At 35.6% G+C, this 20,054-nt stretch overlaps 1 protein-coding gene across 2 annotated transcripts in view; it reads right to left on the reverse strand.

Annotated features, from left to right (window-relative positions):
* Nucleotides 1-1,391: 1,391 nt before the first annotated feature.
* Nucleotides 1,392-20,054, reverse strand: part of MANEA (mannosidase endo-alpha) — a 58,405-nt gene continuing 39,742 nt past the window's right edge. For both annotated transcript variants that reach the window (XM_070450103.1, XM_070450104.1), the window contains exons 4-5: nucleotides 7,606-7,682; nucleotides 1,392-6,766 (exon numbers count right to left, since the gene is read on the reverse strand). In XM_070450103.1, coding sequence (XP_070306204.1) covers nucleotides 6,097-6,766; nucleotides 7,606-7,682 — 747 coding nt within the window. In that variant the 3' untranslated portion in view covers nucleotides 1,392-6,096. The remainder of the gene's footprint in view (nucleotides 6,767-7,605; nucleotides 7,683-20,054) is intronic.

The following is a 20,054-nucleotide window of genomic DNA, read 5'->3' on the forward strand; positions in this document are numbered from 1 at the left end:
CTGCAACCTGTGGACTGTGGCCCGCCGGGCTCCTCTGTCCACGGGATCCTCCAGGCAAGAGTACTGGGGTGGGTTGCCATGCCCTCCTCCAGGGGGATCTTCCCGACCCAAGGATCCAACCCATGTCTCCTCCCTTAGCAGGGAGATTCTTTACTGTTGAGTCACCTGAGAAGTGGAGACTAGAATTAAACACAATTACCTATAGTTTTGTTTTTTTTTTTTCCTACCTACTTGCCAGGCATCCACAATGGATCCATATCTAAATAGCAACAGAATAAAAGCCTTCCAAGTCTCTCTCAGTGAATACTAATTCACATCAGCTATTCAGAAGTCAAATTAGGAGGAATAACAGAGATGACTGGCTGAGAGATATGTACCTAACTCACTTTTTGATGCTTTTAACTTTTGATAAGACCTAGGGAAAGCTATCACATAATCAGAGCCACCAGGATTCAGTTTCACTGACTTGTGTTTTGCTGTTATATACTTGGAATCTATTGTGTAATAATCATCACAATAATTAATCTTAAGGAATTCCCTTGAGTGTTACAAAATGTTGAGGAGGTTTTTCATGATACAATTTTACCTTCTTTACATCAGAAGTCACAAATTAGTGACCAATGAAGTGGTCCAACCAGAAAATATTTTAAAAATATCTTGCAATATTTGCCAACAGGTGTAATTAGAAAAATCCCCACATACGCAGACATACATCCTTATTTTAGGGACGCAGAGCTAATTTGTAGCTACAGCTACAAATTAGTGACCAATGAACTGGTCCAACCAGAAAATATTTTTAAAATATTTTGCAATATTTGCCAACAGGTATAATTAGAAAAATCCCCACATACGCAGACATACATTCTCATTTTAGGGACGCAGAGCTACATTTTAGGGGCCAACACAGGCAGGAGCTGTTAGCATCTACTCCGATTAGGTTACAATTGTCCACAGTTGCTAGTACTTACGGGGTATAAATCTCATGCATTTACTTACATTACCTGGTAGTTACCAGTAGGTTTCTGCAGTTTTGGTCCTAGGTATAATGCCTGTTTGAGAAATGTATTTTAAAATGTGTTGACGAGGCAAAGTCTGTCTTCATAGCGGAGGGAGTGCTTCTTTTCTGGCAACAAGAGCCATATAACATCTTGCATTCACTGCTTAGAAGCGCTCTCACTACCAAGTGTGTAACCAACCATATACACTAGTATCATATATCTATTCCTTTTAAAATTTCATCATTGATTGTATATTAATTTTGTAATGATTTCTTAGAAAAAATATGTCAAATCCTTGCTGCAGAGTCAGTGTGTACATATTCTTATAAGAGGAAACATTAAATAAATTTTAGTAGAGGATGACTCAAGTAAAAAAATGAAATGACAAAATACTGTGTTAATGGAATATTTTATTTGCAAATTAAATTAAGCCTTAAGCTACAAACATGTAATACTCATATGAAGAAAAATAAAATTTGACTTCAACTACTGTTCATAGAATGACTGTCACTACATATTGTTCTTACACGATATCTGAAAAACCAAGAACATAATTTTCAAGAATGTACTTTAAATAAATATAACAGCAGCAAATTTTCAAGGAAGAATTCAGCAATCAGATTTGCAGTTGACTTTTTACATGATGTCAGATTAGACTGCTCTATCATAATAGTAATAGGTTAATAGTCTGTCATATGGATAATATGGGTGATTAAAAAACATTATATAGAATGGTGGTCAATAAATATAAATTTAGTGTGCATATACTGAAAAAGTATGGCAGCTACTCTTAGGTGACTCTGTTCAAACATAAATTTCTAAAATGTATTGCATGTATTACAGCTGAATTTCCTTTAAAGTATTTTCTCTTTTGAATTTTGTATTTTTCAAGATCAGGATAAAGGTCACTTTAGATGCTTTAATCAAATTAACATGGTGATATATAGTGTTTTCAAATGGCTGTTGTAAAACTGACTCAAAAATACTTTTATCCTTAATTAACATATTTATTTTAAATGCTGTGAAGTAGCTGAAGACTGCCACTTTGTGTGGTTTATGACTGTTGTTCAGATTTTTAACCTATTCTTTTAAAAAGTCAAAAACACAAAAGCATGATGATACAATCATAAACTATAAATGAACTGTATATAGAATTATTGCTACCATGGTACATCATTCTTTTGTATAGTGAAATAATTATTTCAATGGGATAGACTCTAAAAGGCATTTTAACTTTATGGTTACATTTATGGTTATATAAATTCAGTATATAGGTACCTTAAATGAAGTTTAGAACATACAATATAAAAGGTGCTACAAGTTTTGAGCTTAACAAATTTTAGATATGTGACTACTTGCTTAGTAGGTCTTAAATTATCCTGTCTTTTGATGCATAAATAGTAATTGTAACAACAGCAGAATCTAGTCACATTGAAAACTGTTCTTGCCGTCACTGAGAGTTGGAATATAACAGCACTACGTCTGAGTTCTCTGATTTGACTAAGGATGAATGTGTCTCTGTAAGTAAGCCAAAGTGGTACCTGAATTCTCCAGGACAGTAATCTTATATTAAGCATACAGTAATACTTAGCCTTTATGTGGATATATAACAATCAGTATACAATTTAAAGTACATTTTTTAAAAAAAGAAATAGCTGAGCCAAAAAATTCTTTTTGGTTCAATTTTTCATTTTGAAATTGTAAATATTTGTAAAAATAACTGAAATTTTGCTGGTAGTAAAAAAAAAAAATATTGCTTCTACACTAGGGGACATGAGTGTCCACCCTTAATTCAAAATTTAGGTAGGAACTTTTAAGGACTGCTTCCACATGTAAGCACTGTAGAGTTTATGAGCAGCCATGGTGTTTACATTTCCTAAGTCTGGTCAGTTTCAGTAAAGGTTTGGTTATGGCTCAGTCAGTAAAGAATCCACCTGCAATGCGGGAGGCCTGGGTTGGGAAGTTCCCGTGGAGGAGGGCACGGCAGCCCACTCCAGCGGTCCTGCCTGGAGAATCCCGTGGACAGAGGAGCCTGGTGGGCTGCAGGCCAGAGGGTCGCAGAGTCCAGCGCGACCGAGCGACTCCGCACAGCACAGCGACTGAGGGGGTTCTGCAGTGGTTTGCTACTTTGATGTTTTAAAGTGAAACTGAAAGTGTGAGCCACTTAGGCTCCTCTGTCCCTGCAATTCTCCAGACAAGAATACTGGAATGGGTTGCCGTTTCCTCCTCCAGGGGATCTCCCCAATCCAGGGATGAAACCTGTGTCTCCTGCATTACAGGCAGACTTTTTACCAACTGAGCTGGTTCAGGAAAGATCAGTTTCCTAAAGGATGTCAGGGCAATACGATTATGCCCAGAGAATAAAAAATAGGAAATTTTTAAATTTGGGAAATGGTTTTTTATTTTTCTGTGTATAACACAAATTCACAGATTTTAAAAGTATGTACAGTAAAAAGATGTCTTCTTTTTAAATGTTATATAGAGTGCTGACTGAATACTACTTTTTAACTGTTAATCAGAAATTAAACATTTCATAAATAAATAGTCATATCTTAGATACAATTTATTCTGTGCATGCTCTTATCAGATGAAAGTTAACTATTTTACACAACAAAATACTCATTTTTAAATTGTACTTTTAAAACAAAAAATTAATATAGAACTGAGATCAACATTAATAACAGCAGTTTTTTACAATATCAGTCCTTAAAAAGGGAGCAGTAAAAGAAAGATTTGGTTTTTATACAGTCAAAAAAATTAGCCTGATTAAACCTTAAAATAATAATTCATTTTGATCCAAGCATTATATATATTACACTACTTCTCCCTTTTAACAGTTCCTTTAGTTTACTGAATTAAATAAAAGCAAATAATTTTTGTGATTATACAATCTAAACTTGTTGTGAGTTAAATAGTAATGAATACCTGAGGAAGATTTTGAAAGCATTCTTCCCTAAGGATAACAAAATTATTAGAGATAATTCTTTCAAATAACTTTTTTTCTAAAAGAAAATAAACATATTCAAAGAATTATAAATTAGTAAACTATCTTTAGAGCTGACTCCAAACATTCTTCCCTTGAGAATTAACTTTCTGCAATGAACACAGAATCTATTTTATCTTAATTTTAAATCTGACTGATAGTGGCTGGTTGGGGTAGTGTGCTGGGAACCACAACAAAGCTCAGAGGTGAGTCCGCGATCCTAGATGATCTATATCTATAATGGGAGCAGGAGAAAACGGTGGTGTCTGTGCTGAGGATTTGCTGACTTTGTTTTATATACTTTCTCTTAACCTCAGAACTGTTTCATAAAACTGTCTGTTATTATGGGTTCAAGCATATAACATAAGCAAAGACAAAAATTCCTGTGTGGTAGATATCTAACTAAACTTTAATAAAATATAGTAAGTTATAAAAATTATTAGGTATGACATATTTAGAGTTTATCCCTAAGAAAACATATAGTGGCAAACTGAGTGTAATAAAAACAAAAAAAAAATCCACAGGTTATATCAGCATGAGTGTTCCTATGAAGGCGGTTAGTTATAATATTAGAGTGAGTTATTCTTGCAATTTCCTTTAGAAAGTGAATTTACTAATTACTATTGTACTAATTTCCCATGGTCTGAATATTCTGAGATATGGCAAATTCTCAAGTTATAAATCAGTTTAACATTAATCATGCCTCTTTTCAAAGACATGCTAGTTTGCTTTGAAAGCACTGCTTAAAAATAACTCATTAGACAATGACATTTATGACAAATTCCACTACTTGTTTCTGAATGAATGTCCTTCTTTTCTGATTATGTGTATTCTGTATTGCTAACATTTAATAAATATCTAAAAAATACTCATGAAAGAGCATATATATTAGTTTTTTTTCTATAGTTCGAGTTACAAATATTAACTAAAATCACAGAGTGTCTTTCATTCTCTAGCTTTTAAAGAGATTCATTTTTTTACAGATGGTCAATTTGTCACAATATGACAGCAGACCACAAGTCTTTAACCTATTAGGTAACATAAAAGCATAATGTTTTTAGATGGGGATATTATTATCCCACAATAATTTAAAGTCTTTTAAATAAAATATTTCCATTCTTAAATGTTATATCTAATAAAAAGTCAAACTTAGGAATGAAATTTTATTTCCATATCCTTAAAATCTGAAATGCTAAGTAAATTTTCTCTATTAGCTTTAGTAAATACTAATAAGCTTAAAAACTTAAAAGGTGGCAATTCAATGTTAGTATCAACTTTTCTTAACAATTCATCTCTAATTAACATTAAATTTAAAAACATGAATAATAAGACAACAAGTTAAAGACTGACAAGATATCCTAAAAATAGTATTTTAGGCATTGTATTTCCATAATACTTGTAAATCAGCTATGTTTTTTCAATAACTGAGAAGCAATTCTTAACTTTTATGAAAAGCCTTTATAAGATTTTCCTTCTGAAGTCTGGAATTCATCATTACAAAGTAGAAACATTAGACATGTAAAATACCTAGCAAGGTTTAGGAAACCAGAAATTTGCATATGATGATATATATTGTGTTACAGAAAGCAGGCCTTATCTCAGTAAGGCTTAAGGCATATTTTCTTCTGAAGAATTACTGGAATGTTTTCCAGAGTCTGAATGCTAATAGGACAAAGTTGATTAGATTATTAAAAAATGAACCATGTATATTATCTTTTACATCTTTGTTCTTCAACAGACATATCAAATATATACAAAGTTCTATTTCTTTGGGCACAGAGTACTAGTAAGATTAACTGTGTGCTAACTACTCTTTGAAACACAAGCAATTGCCTATTGTGAAATAAAAACAGCTATAAAAGCAATACTTCAATTCCAGTCACAGATTCAGCAAATTTATGCCATAAGGAGTATTATTTGCACAACTTTTCTCTCAGTGTCACACCGTGAAAGGTGGCAATGATATTACTATCCTTAACAATGTACAAATTATTTTTATTAGAGATAATGGTAACAGTACATATTGATTTTGACAGTTTTCTTCCCATAACTCAAAACAAAAGGAATGTACTGAAATTAGGTAATTTCTATAATTATTAAACTTAAATCAATCCATTAAGAAACAGGTTGTGCGCTAAGTTCCTGGTGATCTAATGCATAAATTGCTCTTTCCTTTCTGTATTTTTCAGACCACTTGCGAGTAAGCTCTAGATAAAGACTTGGTTTATGAGGCCGGTAATCCAGGTACACAATATTACTGGTTCTTTTGGGAACAGCTCTTTCAATCTGAGTTCCTTCATGCCACTCATTAAAAGAGGTGATGGAAATTATACTGGGATGGGCTTGGAGTGCAGCTCTCAGAGCAGTCTCATAATATTTCCCGTTGATTCGGTTACGAGTGTTCTGAGAGTTCCATGGTCGGATGCTGGTATCTATGTATCCTGGGCCCACACTTGGGATGAACATTAAGTTGAACTGATCACAAAAATATTTTATGTTAGCCCAGTTTTCAAAGGATGAGCCATAAGTAAAGCCATTTGTGGCAAAGTATGTGTAAATTCCATCAAAACCACCTCGAAGAATTCCATATCTATGCTTTTTATCTACTAGAAGTGCAATAAACAATGCATCATAAGGAGAGTTGCGAATGCTCTGAGACCCTGAGCTGGTTAACAGATTGGCCCATTTTTGAGATGCTGTGATATAGGAATCATAGATATAAAACATGGGAAGAGTATTGCCGTTCTTAGTCTTGTACCTGTAAAAGGCAGGATGATTTCCATATCTAGAATATAAACACATATGAAAATAAAATGAAAATTCATGACTTACTTACCACAGCCAATTATTTATGTACTGAAAATGAAGGTAATCAGTACAGTTTAAGTGTATTGTTCATCTTCTTTGTGGAATTAGCTATGTAAGTGTAATCATTAAAAATGCATTTTTAATTTTACACATTGGGAAATGAGATACTGGATACATTAAGACATTAACAAACAAGAAAGTAATTACTTATATTGAGGTTTAAAAATGATGACTAACACAATAAAAAATCCATTTTTCTATATGAAAATACTGCTTTTCTGTGTGTGTGTGTTCTCAGTGATACATGTCCCAACTGTTGCTGACATGTTTCTTTATAAGAGTATGGCATCTGTCACAGACTATTATCAGTAAACCCTTAAACAAAATGAAACTGTATTAATAAATTCTTTCCTTGTAAACATACTGAAACATAAATGAAAATAATAGATGTGAATCTACCATATCTAACAGCAATTCACATTTCATATTCTGAACTTTTTTAAAAAAAAGACAACTTTACATTCATAAAATTTACCGAATAATTGTGTAAATTATTTTTACAAATATGTTACTAACAACTTTGTAACAATTTAAAATGTTAGATGACAAACATCATAGTCTAATATACACATAAGAGTAAAAACAGCAACCTGTAATTATTCATAGAGAAACTGAATTATAAGGACATTCAGAAATGTTTCTCAAAATGACTGCAACATTCATTACAAAATTAAACTGATATTAATGTCATACTGTGCCATTCAAATCTCTCAAATATCATTTAAATATAACAATTAGAGGAGAGAAGAAACTCACTTGTCTATAATGTACTTGACATTTTGGTACATGTTTTTATCATCTCGATTCTTATATGGTTCAATATGAAAAGTGACCTAAAACAAAAAATATTGATAGAGAAAAAATTATGATGTAAAAATAAAGATGAAATCATATCCCGCATTTTTAATAAACTGACAACCTTAAGATGAATACCTTATTGAAGCTGACTTAGATAGCTGAGTAACAATGTCTTCATTACTACTGTACAGAAAAGTGACTCAGTTATACATGTATACATTCTTTTTTATGTTCGTATTCTTTTCCATGGTGTATCATGGGACACTGAAAATGGTTATTTGTGCTATACAGTAGGAGCTTGTTGATTATTCATTCTCTATATAAAAACTTACATATACTAACCCCCAACCTCCTACTCCATCCCTCCCCACCCTAAAGGACCCAGCACTCTGTTCTCCATGTCTGTGATTCTGCTTCATAGACAGATTCGTGTCACGTTTTAGATTCCACATACAAGTGACAGCATGTGGTGTTGTCTCTTACTTCATTCTGTATGACAATCTCTGGGTCCATCCATGTGGCTGCAAATGGCATCATTTCATTCCTCATTAATGGCTGAGAATATCCCATTGTGTCTATGTACCATACCTTCTTTATCCATTCACCTATTGATAAGACATTTAGGTTGCTTCTACGTCTTGGCTGTTGGGAACAGTGCTGCTGTTACACAAGGGTGCAAGTATCTTTTTGAATTATAGTTTTGTCTGGATATAAACCCAGGAGTGGAATTGCTAGGTAATATAATTATATTTTCAGTTTCCTGAGGAACCTCCATAGTGTTTTCCACAGTGGTTGCACTAAGTTACATTCCCACCAAGAGTGTAGGAGGGTTCCCTTTTCTCCACTCCTTCTCTAGCATTTGTTATTTGTAGACTTTTTACTGTTGGCCATCCTGACTTGTGTGAGGCGGCATTTCATTATAGTTTTCATTTATATTTCTCTAATAATTAGTAGGTTGAGTTTTCATTCGGCTACTGCCATCTGTATTTCTTCTTTGGAGAAATGTCTAATTTAGGTCTTTTGCCCATTTTTGGATTGGGTTGCTTGTTTTTCTGTTACTGAATTGTAGAGCTGTTTATGTATTTTGGAAATTAGGCCCTTGTTGGTTGCTTCATTTGCAAACACGTTGGTTCTTCCACTCTTTAGGTTTCCTTTGCTATGCAAAAGCTTATAATCTGATTAGGTCCTATTGTTTGTTTTCATTTCTATTGCCTTGAGAGACTGACCCAAGAAAATACTGGTAAAATTTACATCAGAGAATGTTCTGCCTATGTTCTCTTCTAGGAGTTTTATGGCATCATGTCTTAAGTCTTTCAGCCGTTTTGAGTTTGTTTTTGGGTATGGTGTGAGGGTGTATTCTAACGTCATCAATTTACATGCAGCTTTCCAACTTTACCAGCAACACTTGCTGAAGAGATTGTTTTCCCACTGTATATACTTGCCTTCTTTGTCACAGATTGATGGTAGGTATGTGGGTTTATTTCTGGGCTCTACTGTGTTCCATTGATCCATATGTTTATTTTTGTGCCAAAACCATGCTGTCTTGATAACTGTGGCTTTATAGTATTGCCTGAAGGGAGGGTTATGCCTCATGCTTTCTTCTTTTTCTTCAGGATTGCTTTGGCAGTTCTGGGTCTTTTATGGTTCCATATGAATTTTAGGATTATTTGTCCTACTTCTGTGAAAAATGTCATGGATAATTTAATAAGGATCACAATAAATCTGTAGATTGTTTTGGGTAGTATAGCCCTTTTAACAATATTACTTCTTCTAATCCTCGAGTATGGTATATCTTCCCATTTCTTTGAATTATCTTCAGTTTCCTTTATTAATGTTTTACAGTTCTCAGAGTATAAGTCTTTCTTGGCAAGGTAAGATGAATACTTACTGAACACAAAAGTTGCTAGAAAATTCTAACAAATAGTAATAATGTTTACTAAGTGCTTTCTCTTTTAAATAATGCTTTAAATATTTTATACTTTTTAACTTCAGTTAATTCTCACACCTCTATAAGGTAGTTACTAGTAGTATCTCTATATGAAGCAATCAAAGGTAAGGCAGGTTCAATGAGTCATCACCCTGCCAGCTGGAGGCAATATAAGCAACTGAATTCAAAGTTCAAGTGTCTGATCACTGTGCAGTGGTCCCTCCTATATGCATATTCCTGTTAAAGAATAAACAGGAATATATTCTATATTCAGATATATCTTTCTTTAAAAAAAGGAAAAACAAAGTATGATCTAGAAAAACCTATATTCTTTTTTCATGTGTGAACATTAAGTTTACATTTAAATGTAGTCAATAGCAAATGTCTTTAAATGACAGATTCTCCTGTACAATTAAAATAGCATTTTACAAAAGAATCTACATTTAATACGTACTATTCAGATAATTTATAACAAAATTACTTAAAAATCAAAAACATACTATACTGAACAATAATTTTCAGAATACTCATTATTGATGTGGTTTATACATCACTACCATGATAGTAGAAAGCAGAAACCAAAAATACTTTTAAAATACTGTGCACAGAAAGTTCAATTTTTCTAACCAAAAAAGATTATATATAAATCAAGAATAATTGATTTTGGCTACCAAAACCATTCTGTAGGTCATTTATTACTAGTGGAATAGACTGTCATTTAAAGAAAAGATCATGTGTACTATCTACTTAAGTTTGCAAAACAACTATGAGCACTTTCATTTTTATTACTAATTTTACTGACTTACCATTAAAAATCTTTATGGAAATCTAATAAACTTATTGAAAATATTTTAATTTTAGAGTGGTTCCTATGAAACATGTATGGAATTAGAGACTTATGTGCTACTGCAATATAAAATGTCTTTGTTTTCAATTACCTTAATTAAAGTGAAATGTATTTTGCATTAATCAGTGCTACTAGTTTTCATAAAATTGATTTTAAAGTCAGACAACATTCAGTGTAACTCATTTCCCACTTTTAATAAAATTTCAGTAATATTATACAAAGAAAGGTTTTGGTAGTAACAAAATATATTCATTTCTGCAGTATACTCTAAGTACCGGTAGGGCAGACTTTGCAGGAGCTCTAGTATTTGCGTTTTAACTTCAATCAAAAGAAAATTGACAAGGATGTTTGTATTTTCATACTCTTACATAATGTAACCCTGGATAATCTCCCTTTAGATGCAAAATTTTCTAAGTAAGTTTCATTTTATATATAAAGGATACCATATTTAAACAAATATCCTACATTAAAATGAATTTGCTTGTAAAGCTGCAAACTATAAATGGCTTTCTTTCTATAAAATGGAAAACAATACATTTACAGTAATCCAAAAAGCTGTTATTGATATACAACACTTAATATTATCCTTCATATTTCTAACTCATTAATGGTAATGATATTTCTTTGTAGGTTTAATTAATAAAGTGATGTATCACCATTTCACTATTCTGTTTGGAAAAAAACAGAATTATTAAACCAATACTACCACTTTAAAAATGACAGAAAAATCAGATGTTTGCAATGTCTTTAGAAGGGGAAGTAAGAGTCATATAGATGTTTCCTCTATATATAGATATAGAGTATAGTGTATAGATGTTTCCTCATTTCATGCTTCTAATTTTAACCATGCACCCAAAGTGAACCTCTTTAAGTGAAAACCTGATGGTCCTGGAGAGTGGGATTAGAAACATGATGGCATAAAATGTTCCTATTATTTATTCCCTTTTAAATCAACATGAGATTATTCATACATGAGCAAAAGTGCCTCCGTGGTGTTTTAGGACCTAGTGTCTTACGGCAAGGAACCCAGGAGTTGTCTCACCCACCACGAAGATGCTAAGAGACAAACTTCTATTTGAGCTGGGAAACAGAGGAGTCAGCCAAACTGCCTAGACTTTGTTCCTGTCATGCAAAAACCGGGTCAGTGAAGACCCAGCCAGGCACTCACATATGAGACAGAACCTGCTGAAGTCTCATCCTCCCAGAGAGAGACCAGCACATAACTGGAGGCCAAAGGTAAGTAAAGAAGTAAACAGATACATGCTAGCCTGGTGGCAGTGGACAGACTTTCTTAGCATCAAGTGCTGCCCAAGGAAACACCGAGAGGGAAAAGCAAATGGTAAGGAAGTGCCTGGCTAAGCCAGCTGGACTGGAAGTCGCCGGAAAAATCCCTTCTCTCCACCAGTACCGAGAGGACTAAGATATGACATTTATAACTAGGGAAGGGAAGATACTAGGAAAGACGCGAAGAAGCACTTCAGTTGGTGGGAAAGGGATTGTTCTCAGCAGCAGTCCACGTAGGAGCCACCGGATCACCCTACCGGGTCTGCAGGCTCCCCAGTGCGCCCCGTGCTAAACTCACACGTCACTGCCCCTCTACCTGGCTCATGTGTGGGTTCCCAAGTGCCTGCCAAGAGGAAGCTCCGGAAGAGGCAGGGCGTGCTCAGAAACTACAAACCGGAGGTACAGCAACCTTTTAAAAAGCAAAAGAGAGGGCAGAAGAGTTTAAAAAGTCACTCAAAAGAGGAAACAGAGAAGACTAGAGCAGATACAAACTCACAAAGTAAAAACTCTAATATTAACACTGCAGTAACATACCATCTGCTGAAGGCAACAAGAAGAGACTTAAGAAGGTATCTGCTAATTCATATGCAAAAAGAAAAGTGCAAATCTAAAACAAATATGAAAAATCAAGGAAACATGGCATCACAGAAAAACTGTCTATTTCTAGCGGCCAAACTCAGAGGCACAGAATATTACAAACTATCTGATACAGTTGAAAACAGATGTTATGAAAAACTCAACAGGTTACAAGAAAACTCAAGACAATTCAATAAAATCATGAATATGTGAATAAACAATTCTTTATTAAAGAGAATGAAGTTTTCAAAAGAACCAAAAATTCTAGAACTAGATAGCATGCAGTACAGAGAATATTTAGCAGGGCAGAGAACATGAAGACAGAATGACTGACTTGGAGGAGAGAAATTTTGAACTCACACAAAGGAGAAGAGAGAACTGAAAGAGAAAAAAAAGATCAAAGAAAGCCTACATGATCTACAGACATTCATCCATATATCCTGAAAAATATGTCAGGATAAACGGGATACCAGACACAGAAGGCAGGGTCAGGGAGTTAAAGAAATAATAGATGCAAACTTCCAAAATCTGAGGAGAGACTTGGACATAGAAGTCCACTAAAGCTAGTAGATTATCCTATTATCTCAATGCAAAAGGACATTCCCCAAGATATTAAAGGTAATATCAGGGGGAAAAAAAAGAATGAACCCTACAATGGACTGCCATTAGTCTATCAGATTTATCTGTAGAAACTCTAGGCCTCAGGGCAGTGGAATGACATATTTGAAGAACTGAAAGATAAAAATGATCAGCCAAGAATACTTTATTGAGCAAAGTTATCCTTCAGCTAGAAAAGATAAGTAAAGGCCCTTCCAGAATAAACAAAATCTGAGGGAGTTCACCACTATATCTGCCTTGCAAGAAATGCTGAAAGTTCTTCAAGCTGAAATAAAAACATAAAAAATTACACAGTACTCTGGTAAAGATGAGAGATATACAATTGGACTTAAAACACTGTAACTCTGTAGTAGGATGGTGTGTTAACACATTATTGCCTGGAAATGTATTAAAGCCATAGGCGTTAGTTTCTGTAAAAATCCCCCAGTCAGTGATGTGTTAACTGCTTCCCAGGTAGCTCCAGTGTTTAAGAACGGCCTGCCAATGCTGGAGATGCAAGAGATGCAAGTTCAATCCCTGGGAAATCCCATGAACAGAGGAGCCTGGCGGCCTACAGTCCATGAGGCTGCAGACAGTCGGACATGACTGAGCTGCCACACGTACACTCAACTATAGTCTAAAGGTTAAATGAAAGTAGGAAAAATAACTACTATAAGTTGTTAATAAATATACAATAAAAAAGAATAAATTATAACATCAATATACAAAAGGGAGGAGCAAAATAGTGGATAACTTGGTGTTGGAGAAAACGCTTGAGAGTCCCTTGGACTGCAAGGAGATCCAACCAGTTCATCCTAAAGAAGATCAGTCCTGGGTGTTCATTGGAAGGACTGATGCTGAAGCTGAAACTCCAATACTTTGGCCACCTCATGTGAAGAGCTGACTCACTGGAAAAGACCCTGATGCTGGGAGGGACTGAGGGCAGGAGGAGAAGGGGACAACGGAGGATGAGATGGCTGGATGGCATCACCGACTCGATGGGCATGAGTTTGAGTAAACTCTGGGAGTTGGTGATGGACAGGGAGGCCTGGCGTGCTGCGATTCATGGGGTTGCTAAGAGTCGGACACGACTGAGCGACTGAACTGAACTGAACTGAACTACGGGGTTATAGATAAGTTTCTATAAACCTAAAATGGACTGTTATATCTAACAGATGTTTTATATAACCTCCCTTGATAACCACAAAGCAAAAATTTAGAGCAGATCCATAAGAGGGGGGTAGAAGAGCATATCACCATGAAAAATAACCAATTTACAAATGCAGGCAGAAAGAGATAAGAAAAAAAGAAATAATGACAATACAAAACCAGAATGCAATCAATAAGACTACATACAATAATTACTCTGAATGTAAATATATTGAATTCACCAGTCAAAGGCACATAGTGACTGGATGGATAAAGAAATAAGACCAAACTGTGTGGTGTGTTATCAGGAGACCCAGTTAAGCTTTAAGGATGCACAGAGACTCAAAGTGGAGGGATGAAAAAGACAGTACATGCAGGTGGAAACTATGGTGGAACACCAATTTCAGAATGCAGATTTGAACACAGGACTGAAAAGTGACCAAGTAGAAGTTGTTTATGGAAAAGTTTCCATGTGCTGGGACAACTGGGGTGGTGTATTTTAAAATTATTTTTTGTGTTTTTTCTGGTTATTTTCCTTCATGTACTTATGATTACAGTTAACTTTGTTTACAAAACTCAGATAATCTCGGTGATCAACTATTTTTGTTTCTTTGTAGTTTTACTGTATAATTTTATTGAAATAACTATATCTCTGTTCTATTAGGAAAAATAAAATGGTTCTGCTTCAAGAGGGTGACGTAAGACAATTCTGACTTACCTCCCCCTCCACAGGCAAACCAAATCTACAGCTTCTTCCAGAAAGAACCTACTGGAGTGACCTCATCTCATCTGGTATATGAGAGGGAAATCAAACTAAAGCAGGTAGGAAAGGCTGAGACAGAATCTCGTCATAGACCCCATCCCCAGTAGTGACGTACAATCCAGAGAGAACTCAAAACCCAGAGCTTCTCCCTGAGGAATAAATAGTCTGCATGCCACATCTGGCATACCAATTTCTAAGACCAGCACATGAAAGATGAGTCCCCAAGATATCTGGCTTTGAATATCCAAAGAGATGTAGCTCTTCAAGGCTTGCATGGAGACTCACTCAGTCCAGGGACCAGTGCAAAAGCAGCCCTATTGAAAAGTCCCCAGATTTTATGGAAAAGAAACCCACTTGCTAATTTTATAAGCATTGGTCTGAGAGGCAAAGGCCTGCTGGGATATTCTATGGGGAAAGAGGCGGGAGGTCTCTGTTCACGCTCCGCTTACTAAAGCCAGCAGGTGCCGTCCTTGGGCTCCACACCTGCCTCACTCTAGGCAGTGGGCGGCATCACTGGGGTCTCCTCTGCCATGCTCCAGAGCACAGTATTTCCCAGAGAGGAGCGTCTACATGCCCTGTGACCTGTATTTCCCAGAGAGGAGCGTCTACTTGCCCTGTGACCTGGATTTTGCAGGTGCCATGAAGGAACACCTGTTGATCACCTGGATCTGGAGGCCAGGGGAGCTTACACTGTGGTCCTGTAAGAGTGAATATATTCATACTTGTTAAAACCTGCTGCCTGAGGGTCTGACTTTCAATCAGCCACAATCAACACGAGGCTTTCAGGCAGCACCTAAAGGACACTGCTCTTGGCATACCTTCAACTATTAGAAGCTATTAAAAACAAAATAGGCTGCTTAAACAACCACAAAGGTTTGAGACAGTTAGGGAAGCATTAAATGGTAAGATTCATCTTATATACAAGGTCAGTGCTTCAAGACAGAGAAAGGCGAGTGTGTCATTAAATGCACAGAAACTAAGACAGTCAAGCAAAATGAAGACACCTACTGGGAGGAATATGCTCCAAATGAAAGAACGTAAGATAAAAACCTCAGAAAAAAACAAACTTTAAAGGATCAGAGATAAGTAAGTAACCTGATAAGAGCTGAAAGTAGTAGTAATAAAAATGCTAAGCAAAGTCAAGGGGGGAAGAAAGGCTGAATACAGTGAAAATGCAACAAAGAGAAAATATAAAGAGATCACAGAACTGAAGAATGTAATAGCTGTTCTGATAAGTATACTAGAGAGGTTCAACAGCAGACTAGAAGCAGAAAAAGAGGGCAAGAGGCTCCTACCCGATCTGAGCAGCACAAAGCATGACAGACAGTGAAGACAAATGAAGGGACTTTGGGGACACTTACCATGTGACACTATCCTATAAAGAGCGGAAAGAGAGAAAGGGGCAGGAAACTTACTGAGAGGAGTAACTGATAAGTCCCCTAGCCCAAGGGAGAAAATACATCCAGGTCAAAGAAGCCCAAGAATGCCAAATAAAATGAGCCCAAAGAAAACCACACCAGGACATATTACAATTAAAAGGTCAAGAACCCACAAATAAACAGTCATGTAATCTATAACAAAGGAGCCAAAAACATACAATGGGTAAAGGAGTCTTCAGTAAATGGTATTAGAAAACAGTGTTAGAAATACTGTGCTCTGGAGCATGACAGAGGGAGCCCCCAGTGATGCCGCCCACTACCTGGAGTGAGGAGGTGTGGAGCGCAAGGGCACCTGCCCTGCTGGCTTTAGTAAGCGGAGGGTGAAGAGAGACCTCCCGCCTCTTTTCCCACAGAATATCCCAGTAGGCCTTGGCTTCTCAGACCAATGCTTTTAAAATTAGCAAATGGGTTTCTTTTACGTAAAATCTGGGTGCTTTTCAAAGGGCTGGACATAATACACAAGAATGAAACTAGATCACTCAAACACAAGTAAGAAAACAAAAGAGAAGACAAAAAAAATCAGAAATGAAAGAGAAAACATTGTAACTGAGAGTATAGAGATACATGTGATAAGAGACTGCCAGTAATACTTATAAGCCAAAAAAATCAGATAACCTAGAAGTGTACACTTTCCTAGAATCATTCCAAGACTGAACCAGGAAATGACCATAACATTTAAGGAGACTGAGTTCATGAACTGGAAGACTTAATACTGTTAAAATGTCAATAATGCCCAAAGCTAATTACAGATTCAACACAAACTGCATCAGAATACAATGTCATTTTTCACAAAAATAGAAAAAATAATCCTCAGACTTGTATAGAACCACAAAAGACCCTGAATAGCCAAAGTCAATCTTGAGACAAAAGAACAAGGGATTAATCAAAAAGGGATTAATCTCTAAAATACACAAACAGCTCATGCAACTCAATATAAAAAAAAACCACAATTGAAACAATGGGTAGAAGATTTAAACAGATATTTCTCCAAGAAGGCATACAGATGGCCAAAACACACATGAAAAGATGTTCAACACAGCTAACACGTGAGAGAAATGCAAGCCAAAACTACAATGAAGTATCACATCACACTGCTTAGAAAGGCCATCATCAAAAAATGTATACAAAATAAATTCTGGAGAGGGTGTAGGGGAAAAAGAACCCTCCTACACTGTCCAGGGGAAAGTAAATTGGTACGGCCACTACAGACCACAGCATGGAGGTTCCTGAAAAAGTAAAAAACAGAGCTACCATATGACCCAGTAATCCCACTCTTAGACGTACACTGTAGGAAAATCATCATTTGAAAAGATACCTGCACCCCACTGTTCACTGCAGCTCTGCTTACAAAAGTCAGGATATGCAAGCAACCTAAATGTCCATCAACAGAGGCATGGATAAAGATGTGGTGCATATTAATATATACAGTGGTATACTACTCAACCATAAAACAAAACAATGCCATGTGCAGCAACATGGATGGACCAAGAGACTGCCACACTGTTACAAGTCAGACATATTAATAGAAAAACAAATATATGATGTCATTTATATGTGGAATCTAAAAGAAAAAAAGCACAGAACTTACTTACAAAACAGAATCACAGATGTAGAAAGCTAACTTATGGGTACATGGGTTATGAGGGGGAGGGATAAATTGGGAGACTAGGATTGACATAAACTACTATATATAAAACAGAAAGCTAGTAAGAGCCTACTGTTGGGAAAAGGGAACTCTCACTCAATACTCTGGAATAACCTACATGGGGAAAGAACCTAAGAAAAGTGGACATGCGTACACCTGAACCTAACACAGCAGTAATAACTCTACTCCAATGAAAATGTAAAAGCTATCAATGAATAAATGAATGAATAAAACATGTGCACACACACCATGAAAATATACTCAGTCATGACCAAAAAGGAAACGCTGCCATTTGTTTACAACGTAGATGAACATTAATATCATGATGTGAGACAGACCCAACAATGAAAGACAAGTATTTTATGTATCTCTCATAGTGGAATCCAAACGAAAATGAACTTGAAAACACAGAAAGGAATGGTGGTTACCAGAGGCTGGGAGGTGGGGGAATGAAATAGATGGTGTTTAAGAATATATTTGGGCTTCCTTGATAGCTCAGTTGGTAAAGAATTCGCCTGCAATGCAGGGGGCCCTGGTTCAATTCCTGGGTTGGGATGATCCCCTGGAGAAGGGAAAGGCTGCCCACTCCAGTATTCTCGGGCTTCCCTTGTGGCTCAGCTGGTATAAAGGATCTGCCTGCAATACAGGAGGCCTGGGTTCAACCCCTGGGTTGGGAAGATCCCCTGAGGAAGGGAAAGGCTACCCACTCCAGTATTCTGGCCTGGAGAATTCCAGCTGGGAAATTTTTAGTCTCTACAAAACCAGACTACTCAATGACAGTTAAAACTGCTATAGTACTTGTTCTAGTGAATATGCAGACAAGTATATAAAAGAGCCGATATCTAAATCTTTTTGAAAAATCATGATTTACATTTTAGTACTGACAGACTTTCACTTTTACTCACTCTTCCAAAAGTAATTAGTGTACATTTGTAAAATATAATGTAGAATAACATTTTATTATTGTCAAAATTTTTTTTGCTTGCTTATGACTTCAAAGGCACTCACTAAATGACTTTCAGTTGAAGTTAATAATAATAAATAACATTGCAATCACAGTGTATTTAGAGATGAATATTGGTTAAAGCATTATGTAATCAAAACTAATGAGCTATGACAAAAGCTTAACTGTGAGGCTAATTCCTTAAAAACTCTCTATTCCTAAGCAAAGAATGAAAATAAAAACATTTTCATCTCAAAAAATAGAAACAGTAAAACAAACTCAAGCAAAGAATGAGAAGCACATTAATCAAGAATGAAGTAGACATATTATAATCATTAGAATATTTTAAAAGTAAAATCATTGATAAGTTGAAGGGCCATTTTGTGGGGGAAAAGGCAAAGTAAATCTATACTAATCAAATTGGGGGAAAGGGCAGGTTATTTCCTTCAAGATTAGCAGGCAAAACGTGTTAATAATGAACCCATTTATTTTATATTTAAGGTTTCAGGTGTGAACAGTTTTGTGAATTTAGACCCAAGTTTATCAGCACAGAACTCACAATACTATTATTCTTCTATTTGTATCATATTGCCTTAGAAGTTTCAGTTATTCTAGTAAGTTATTATCATTAATTAAACACTAACTTTTCCTCATATTTGGAAGCAAAGTTTTTCACTCTACAAAAACAAAATTTTAATCTAATTATAAAATATTGATGCTGAATGCCAACACAACAGAAATTACACAAAAAATAATAAATAAAACCATCTTATCACTTCATCCTGTCATTCTCGAAATGAAGCAGATAAGTCAAAAAGATGAAGTAAGTAATTGAAGATCCCAGAGTACTCAGCTGGGACAAGAACTCCAGTCTCGTGGTTCCTGGTTTATTTTTTGGCACTGGATCGAGTTCACTACCAGACACAAGACCAAGAAATGTTTCTAAATTTTTTGGAAATTATTACCCTGACTGGTTCCACATTTTTCTGATCATGATATATACAATCTGAAGCACAGAGAGATTAAGTATGCTGGTGACCACACCTCTTGGCCACGTTCTCCTGCACAGAGGCTTTAAATAGAACCTGCCAGCTATCATCATGCATCAGAACATTTCACTTTACCTTTAAGAATGTCCTGAAAGGACTAAAACTGCCAGCTCTCTTGAATTATGGAGGCCTCTTATTTCCCATCTCCCAGGATTATAGTAGAGCCTGGACAAAAAAAAGTGGCCTTT

This window comes from Odocoileus virginianus, chromosome 19 (assembly GCF_023699985.2).
Source record: "Odocoileus virginianus isolate 20LAN1187 ecotype Illinois chromosome 19, Ovbor_1.2, whole genome shotgun sequence".
Classification (NCBI taxonomy): Eukaryota; Metazoa; Chordata; class Mammalia; order Artiodactyla; family Cervidae; genus Odocoileus; species Odocoileus virginianus.